The sequence below is a fragment of the Cyrtonyx montezumae genome, unplaced genomic scaffold (assembly GCF_038088225.1).
Source record: "Cyrtonyx montezumae isolate F1298 unplaced genomic scaffold, pur_monq_1.0 scaffold_3, whole genome shotgun sequence".
NCBI classification, from domain to species: domain Eukaryota; kingdom Metazoa; phylum Chordata; class Aves; order Galliformes; family Odontophoridae; genus Cyrtonyx; species Cyrtonyx montezumae.
This window is the reverse complement of record NW_027072034.1, coordinates 34,637,771-34,646,807: the sequence shown is the minus strand read 5'-3', so window position 1 is coordinate 34,646,807 and position 9,037 is coordinate 34,637,771. Positions and strand designations below refer to the sequence as shown.

The 9,037-nt window shown below is 44.1% G+C and overlaps 1 protein-coding gene across 1 annotated transcript in view; it reads left to right on the top strand.

Annotated features, from left to right (window-relative positions):
* The first annotated feature begins 6,394 nt into the window (after window positions 1-6,394).
* TMEM131 (transmembrane protein 131) overlaps window positions 6,395-9,037 on the top strand; it is an 88,249-nt gene continuing 85,606 nt past the window's right edge. The window contains exon 1 of the mRNA XM_065741170.1: window positions 6,395-6,574. Coding sequence (XP_065597242.1) covers window positions 6,454-6,574 — 121 coding nt within the window. The 5' untranslated portion in view covers window positions 6,395-6,453. The remainder of the gene's footprint in view (window positions 6,575-9,037) is intronic.

The window sequence follows — 9,037 nt, the reverse complement described above, 5'->3', positions numbered from 1 at the left end:
TCTGCAAAGGTTGCTTTGCACAAGATACCTCCTCTTCCAACAGAAAAAATCAACATGCAGAATTTAGCACATTTATCACTTATCTACAATTCTGTGGGTGCAACACAGATACCACGTCAGTAGCCTTGACTTTCTGCTCTGCAGGTCTGCAAAGAACCATGCCAACCTTGATAGTAGTGTCATGTTACCAAGTTCCAGTGTTCCTAAATCAGTGGAGTGTACTAGAGGAATAAATATCACATACCTTGTTGTCACAGTGAAACATCTATTGGCTACACCATCAGTGAAGAAATTTTGCCAGGTTACGAAGCATTATCCAGGGCCATACAATTCTGCTTGCAGCCAAAAGGGTCTGCAATAGTCCAGCCTTGGGAACTGAATCTAGAAAGTCTGGAGCACGCTAGCAAGACACCTAATAGTCAAATGTGAGCAATTCCCTTCCTGAAGCACATTAGCTAATCTGATGTTGAGTTCTTCCACTAGTCTAGATTTTGTGGCAGGACTGGGCCCTTTCTGCTTAATCTCCCAACTTCACTATGCCACAGTACATAGCATTGCATTGGATGGTTAGGGTGCAATAACACTGATAACAACTTTGATTGAGCAGAAGTGATATGTGCTGATGGCATTCCGCATGGAGAGTTTAGTCACAGCTGACTACAAGCTAGTCTCCTCTAGGTGTCTTCACCTTTTACATATGCTACAAGTAGTCCCATATCAGACCAACCAAGTCTCTTGGTGCTGGCATCATAGTACGAGAGAGGGGCTATGCTATGGCAATTGCACAACACAGATCAAGCAGCAGGAAAATATGAATGAGTGATGTATTAATAAGACTAATGTGTATTGCATGTAACTTTCCAAATTTGTATAGAATCACAGAATCATAGAATGCTTTTGGTTGGAAGGGACCTTAAAGACCATCCAAATTCAACTCCCTGCTGTGGGCAGGGACATCTTCCACTAGATCAGGTCGCCCAAAGCACCATCCATCCTGGCCTTGAACATGTCCAGGAACAAGGCATTCATAGTTTCTCTTGGCAACCCGTTCCAGCACCTCACCACCCTCACTGTGAAGAATTTCTAAGTAGTATCTAATCTCCTTCTGTAGCTTAAATCTATTAGCAGTTGTCCTATCACTTCATGCCCTTGAAAAGAATCCTACTCAGCTTTTCTGTAGGCCCCTGTAGAAACTGGAAAGCCTAAGGTCCCCTTTGGAGCCTTCTTCAGGCAAAATAAGCCCAATTCTCTTAGCCTGTCTCCATAAGAGAGGTGCTCCAGCCCTCTAATCATCCTCATGGCCTCCTCTGGACTCAGTTCAACTGGGGACCCCAGAACTGAATGCAGTATTGTAGGTGAGGTCTCAGAAGAATGAAATAGATAAGGGACAATAACCTCCCTCTCTCTGCTGACCACTTCTGATGCAGCCCAGGATACAGATGGATTTCCTGGGGTCAAGCACACATTGCCAGCTCTTGTTGAGTTTGTCATCCACCAACAGTCCTGAGCCTTTCCTTGTAGGGCTGCTCTCCATCCAGCACCCAGTCTGTGTTGGGATTGCCATGATCCAGGTGCACAACCTTGTGCTTGGCCTTACTGAACTTCATAAGGTTTGCATGGGCCCACCTCTTGAGCCTGTCAGGATCCCGCTGGTCAGCATCCCTTTGCTCCTGTGTGCCTTATCTACAACAGTGGTTCACATCACAGTTCACCATAGTGCTACTACAACTAGTACTGTTGTGGTGAAAATACTGTGTAATTTATTTTATTTGAGGAATCTAGTACACCAGAATCACAGAATGGTAGGGGTTGGAAGGGACCTCTAGAGATCATCAAGTCCAACTCCCCTGCATTGTCACAGCCTCTATCATGGTAAAGCTGAAAGAAGGCTCTCACAGCACAGGTAGGTGTCATAAATGTCAAGACTGATAAGAAGTTGATCATCCTCTTATCCGAGGAAGCAACCCTGGGTCATTACATTTACGTCACAAAATGTAGAATTCTTAAAGAAATAAAGGGTATTTTCTTCCAGTGGTTTATAAAAAATTATGATGTATCTTGGATTTTATATTAGGTGTATGATCATATGAGTAATTAACTGAACAGAAAATAAAAATGAAACAAAGAATAAAAAAAGAAATTTACAGCTGCTTATCTATAGAATAAGGAAGTCAAAAGTAACAAGGGTCCATTGAAAATAAATCTTGCAGAAAATCTTGAATATATATTATAGTTCCTCTGTTTTTTTTGTTTGTTTGTTTGTTTTTTTCAGTGTACCAGTATCACAATGCCATAAATAAAATGTTGGAAACAAAGCTCTCCCATGACTTTTGTCTGGCATGAATAAAAAAGCAAAGGGAGTCCTGAGCTACTTATCTTCAGCTGAAAGGTTTGACTTTAGCTGACAAGTCCAGCAGAGTACCCAGAGCTGCACAGCATTGACAAGTAAAAGAGAAGCCACAGACTCACAGAGCAGTAAAAGCTCAGCTTTGCAGTGCCTGATACTAGCTCAAAAATATAGCTGAGTGATGCAAACCACTTAAGTGATACAAACTCATTTTGGCAGCTTGAGCTCACTGAAACATTTCTGAAAGGACAACTTTTTCCTAGCAGATGGAATGCTGGTATATGCAACGTTTCTCTGCAATCCATCATAATGTCAAGGCAAATGAGGCAATTTAAGGAACGGCGGCAAGAATTATCCAGAAGAGCTGTTTCATAGGAAAAGGTTAAAAGAGCTAAATACATCCAGTTCTGTTAAAGCAGAGGTAGATGGAGGCATATCCCCAGTCAGCAAACACTTAAGTAATGTAAACCTTTACAATGGAGAGGAAATATTTGGGCTTTTATATATGGGAATAAGTAGGAGTAAAGGAAAAGAGGATGGGGTGAGACTGAATATCAGAAAATCTTCTTGGCAGAGAAGAGCAGGACTTATGCATACTTTTCAGAGGAAGTGGTAGGAATTTTTTGAATTAAATCATTTTTAAATGAACTTGAAATATGCTAATAAAAAAGCTACCAGGAGTAAGCCTGTACCAACAGAAGAATGAATGTATGGGCCAATAGCTTCCTCTCTCTCTTATTTTTTCTTTTCATCGTTTACTTTCAAACAATTTATCATTTTCAACATCTGCCAAAACTAAAGGAGAAGTTAATCCACAGTACATTCACAACAGAAATCTCAATGACAATTTAGCAGTTTTCATTTTCCATTGTGACTTATCATCCTCCCAGCTGAACCTGTGGAAAGGACCCCACAAACAGTGCAGTGTCACCTGGATTTGATCAGAGTGCCTGAAAAAGACCTTAACAATCATCTAGTTTCAACCTTCCTGCCACAGGCAGGGTCACCAACCTAGACCAGGCCACCCAGAGCCACATCCAGCCTTGCCTTGAATGCCTCTACAGAGATGGAGGTAGATCTGAATGCAGAGCAACCGTATATCTTCCTGTGTTCAATCTACTATTCCTTACCAATCATGCTAACAAAGTTGACAGTAACTACAGAGTTGTGTATGGCTGCCCATTCCAAAGTCTTTCCAACATGTTCTGTAATAGAATTGGGCATTTCTTCACCTGACTAGTTGTTGAACTTCATTATCTCAGAATTCACACAGTTTGCTTATTTACAGAAGTAGATAAAACAAAAACAAACAAACAAAAAACAAAAACAATATTTTCTATTCCATCATATTTTATTATGTTATTTTTTTTAGTAGACGACTTGCATTTTTTTTAAATGCTGTTCAACAGGCTCATATAATACCATGTTATCCAAATGTTAGTATTTGTATGCCCTGCACACATTAACCGAGCAGCTTGGAGAGCCTGAAACTTGTATGAAATAATATAAACCAGATTAACTCAGAAATAAATTAACAGAATGTCTTTTGCTCTATCATTTACAGACATTGAACCATACTGTATTGTCTTTTTTTTTCCCCACTCAGAACTCTTTACTGAAAACAGTAGGAGTTCTGGATAAAGATGAAAGGAAGAATATGCCCTGTGAGCTATTTGTTTTCTAAACAACTAATAATATCTTTTGAGAAAGGCATTTTCTATATAAAACAATTAAAACTGCTTGTATTTTTATGCTCTAAGATTTAAGATTCATACATACCACAATGATAGGACTCAAAGTTGCTCTCCCATTTATTTTGTAGACCCTCCATTTTTTTTTCTTTTTTTAATAACACAGTTTGTATTTCCATCTTTTCATGGAGGCAGATTTTACCATCCTTACATCCTAGTTTCATTAGAGTTCCCATTCATTTTAGAGGTTGAATTATCTGCAGCATGAATTAGAAAGTCTGGCTGCTTGATTGTGCAATATTGAGTTTAAAATAGAATAGAAAAAAGCTGACTTATTTTCCCAGAAAAGTAATGCGTACACAGTAGAAGCCGTGTCCATAAAGTAAAATCAAGATCATGCACTGACTGTTGTTTGCCTTTCTAAGTTCTTAATTTGATTGTGTTGCTTGATGCACATACCTGCTACCCACAGAAGTCAACATGTGGCTCCCGTTCACAGCATTGATCTGGCATCATATTTACTGTGGTTTGACTGGTTCTGAGAAATGTTAAGAAGGACTCATGAGCTCTCAAGTCAATCATTCACATATGTGCTGCTTCAATGCAGTGGTTAAAAGAATATGCAGTGTGAGAGATTAGTATTTACACAGAGGCCTTTAATTCAAATCAACATCTTGTGGAAATGACCACTGTTATTGTGAAAGGCTTTGATCCAGTGCTACTAATTTTCCATTTTCTCCTCAAAAATAAAATTACCTTATGCTATGGCCATAGTTCAAGAAAAAAAAATGGGATTCAGTGTGTCTTTGGGGTGTTTTGACAACAAAGAACAGCCTATACTACAGTTGTAAGAACCATAACAAACGTAACTATTTTTATTTAGTCTGTGCATCAGTTAGTCCCTTTGAGATTGTGGATCTACTGTACTATCCAAATCTGTTACGTCGTTACGTCAGCTGAAATAGACCTCATCTTCAAGAATTCTAAACCCAATCCAAGATGTTAATCTTGTAGGGAAGTGCATGATTGAAGAACATGGGTGCACGCAACACTAAAAATCTAAGACAGTTCATCAATAAACAGATCATTCCTACAACAGATCTTTCCCTCTGCCACTTTTTTCAAGACGAACCTATCTGGTGGCCCATCTGGTAAAACAGAGACCTAGAGCAAACTACGACTGTGGCTTGCACTTTGCCAACAAGCATGGCCAAATGGGACCATGTGGCACCCTTGGAGTCATGGCTCCTTCCAACACTGCTGCAAAGCACTCAATGTTGCCTCCATTTGATGGATAAGCACCCTTGTATATATAACGACACATGATTTCTCCAATTGCACGTTTGCTTCTCTCATTTCACAGACCCAAAGACCACAGATATTGTTAAGACAATGTTAGGTTCCATTCTTTCTCAGCAGATGAATGTCATTATGCCCTCACACTGACCCTCATGCTCCACCTCAGGGTGCGGTGCACTTGGGTTTGGGTTGGGAGGGATCCCCAAAGGTTACCCAGCTGTGGGCAGGAACACCTCCCATAGACCATTTCCATAGACCGAAAAAGTTGCCATCCCTGGGGGCGTTTAAGAACTGTATGGATGTGGCACTGAGGGACATGGTCAGCAGGCGTGGAAGTTGGGCCGGTGGTCTGACTAAATGATCTGAGAGGTCCTTTCCAACCCTAACAACTCAATTAGTGTTATCACCAACGCCTGCAGTGCATGGCCCAGGACAGGAAGGGCTGCCCATATCCCAAGCCAGCAGTCTCCAGGAGCCACCAGCAACTAGAGGACAGACGGCTGCAAATGGGAGACCTCGTGGGCTAACACCCTCAGGGGGCGGCTGTCACTCGTGGGCAACCACCGGCCCAGCCCCGTGGCACCAGCGAGCCCGCAAAGCTCCGCAGGAAACACCGTCGGCCGCAGCCCTCCCGCCGCCATTTTGAGCGCGGGCAGGAAAAACCCCGGTGCGGTCTGCGGGGAAACAATGAGAGCGGCTACTGAGCCTTCGCAATAAAGGACAGCAATCAACAGGCGACATTGCCAAGACCACGGACAGCCGGAGCTCGCACAAAGCACAGAATCACAGCACAGAGAACAACAGTTAAGGAGAAAAAAAAAAAAGAAAAAAGGCAACAAAAGAAAACCAAAAGGGGCCACCAAAGGAACAAGCATCTTGCCCACACTCAAAATGGCGCCGCCCTCCCCCGCTCTTGGCCCCGCCCCTCTGGCAGGGATGGGGGCGGGACAGCCGTGCGCCTCAGCGTGCACGCGCGTGCCCACGCTACGCTCCTCCCGCCCCGCTCCGCTCCGCTCCGCCCCGCCTCCCTCCGCCCCTCCTCAACCCGAGCTCCTCCGCGCGCGCGCCGCGGCCCGGCCGGAGACGCGGCGGACCCGTACCGGCTGCGGCAGAGCGATGACGGCGCGGCGGGAGGCGGCGGCCGGCTCCCCTTTCCCTCAACGCGGCGGCTGGGGGGCAGCCGCGCTGCGCCTCGTTCTAGCGCTGCTCCTGCACGCGGCCCGGGCCGAGAAGGAAGGTGAGCCCCTCGTTTCACGTCGTTTTCTTTTTATCGTCTCCTCCTCCTCCTCCTCCTCCGGCCGCGGCGGTTGCGGCTGTTGCCCGGGGTGCCGCGTTCAGCGTGCGCGGGGAAGGGGTGAGCAGAGGGGGGGGCGGCGGCGGAGGAACCCCCGGGGATCGCCGCGTGGGCACGGGGCGGTTGCGCCGTGCTGCGGGGACGGGAAGAAATAAAAGCCCCGAGCGGAACGGCGTTGCTGAGGGCGGCTGCTTCCTGCGCTGCCGAGCTGCAGGCTCAGGCTCGCTTGGCAGAGCGGGGCGGCTTTCCGAATGCACTGCGGGGATGAGGGGGACCCGACGGGATCTTCACCCGTTGGGGTGAAGGAGAGGAGGCAGCTCAGCAAGGAGGCGGTGAGCTGTCTATTTTTAACTCTGACTTTGATTGCATTCCTTCACGTGTATGTATGACTTGTCGGCGAAGCCGTACATCGATGTGATGGGACCGATGCGTGCCCTGGAATTTGTGACAGCTTAGGCTATGGCGTGGCCTTGTTGATTTGTGTAGGAGCTGCAGCTTCTTCTCTACAGCCTTCCTTCGCATTCCTGAGTAAACAAAGGCAGTGCAGATTCAGAGTTTGAATGGTTATGGTTGAAGTCCTTTAAGAAAGTGGAAGAGTTCGCTCTGATTTCCTTCTGTTCATTCAACCTATTCTGTCAAACGTACTCTTTGGGTATAGGCTCCCAAGTAGTGTGCTTAAACTTACCAGGAAGTCATGGATTGGTGTTCTGGATATATATTTTTTGATTCATCTTTCATGGATTCCTTAGAATTCCTTTATGACCCACACTGGGGTGGGTCACACTTTGAAAGCTTGTCTTGAGTGTTTTCTTCAGTGCGTTGTCTGTGGGTAACTGCAGAAAGAGAGGGGAAATTATAGTAGTCCAGTGGATTTTTAAAGCACAGCTTTTCAGACATTGGCTTGTGAGATTCAGTCCCGCTGAACTTAATGAAGTGCCAATCTGCAAGGTGTGCTAATTGAGCGTGGAAGAGGAAGGACCAGTCTGTACAGCAGGTAGGAACTCAAAAGGAAACGGTAATTTATGAGAAGGGAAGGAAGAGGAAGGTGTTTCAGCCTTTGTTAAGAACCTACTGGGTTGTGACAAGCTAAACATGGGAAGATGCAGTTAAAAAATAAAAAGGGGGGGAGGGGAGAGAGGGAAGAATCTTTCCAAAAACAGGAAGTGAGAAAATAGGAGTATAATCTCAATCCCTCAGATGTGGACATACATGTTTCACTATAGCTGCAGAAAGGAATTTGTGGAAAGGAGGTGTAACTGAGGCTGTGAATTCTTGCTCCTGTCCTACTTCTGCTGTGCTTGGGTGAAGATGACTGTATGAAGACACTCAGTGCATGCAGTACATGTTCCAGAGAAGATGTTGCAGGAGAAAAAGGTATAGGAGCAGGTACCTGGATGGATGATGGAAATGAGAAAGGAACAAAACAGAATATCACAAAAGAAAGAGAAAAATGAAAATGGAGAACGCTTTTCTCCCTATCTTGCGTATCTGTGAGGCAAAGCTTGGAGAAAGATGGAGCCAATGTGCAGAAGAGTAATGCTTGCTTTGTGTGTCTCACGTAGGAGCAGCAAGCTGCTCTTTGTGGAGTTGTTACAAGTGAGGAGAATAATGATGCTGATGGATCTCAGATAGATGTGACTTCTTCTGGTCCCCAGTCTTAGTTAAGGAGTTTGAGGTTAAACCTGGAAAATAAACAGCTTTGCCATTTGTCTAACAACAAAAAGCAAAACTCAAATCCTTTTGTGTATGCAGACTGTAAATCAAACTCATGAGGGGGGGAGTGATATTGCTGTATATATTCTCCGTGCTAGAAAGGTATGAATGTGTTGAAAGTACATGGGAAAAACATGAGAGCAGAACAAGCTGTATGTAGACTGACCAGAAAGCTTAAACATCAATCTCAGACTAAATGATGTGCTACTTCTTATTTCTAAGTCTAGCTGGGTCCCTAGTGCCTGCATATTACTGAGGAATGAGTAAGGCTGGTAAGAAAGTTAAGTTGTTTTTTTTTTAATTTTTTGTCATTAGGGAAATCTGTGAACATATAGCAAAAAAAAAAATGACAAGAAGAAAATAGTGCATTTAGTCTCAAAGAGCCCCTTGCCATCTGGGAGGAGCAAAAATGTAACATAAGAGCAAGTACATACAATTTTCAGGCTTTTTGTAGTACACTCTTCCTTTTCTAGTATAATTACCACATTCTGTGTTGCTACGGGGTTTGGGGACAACTTTCTGTCTATATTTGAGAGTGCAGTTTTTGTTGTTTTGTTTTAATTGGTGGAGAGGTGTGCACTATATGCTTCTGGGTGTCAGGTTGATGGAAGCCATAACAACACAATAAACTGCATGGTCAGTATTATGTTTTGAAGACAAATGTCCTCCATGGGTGTGCTGTTAAACTTAAGA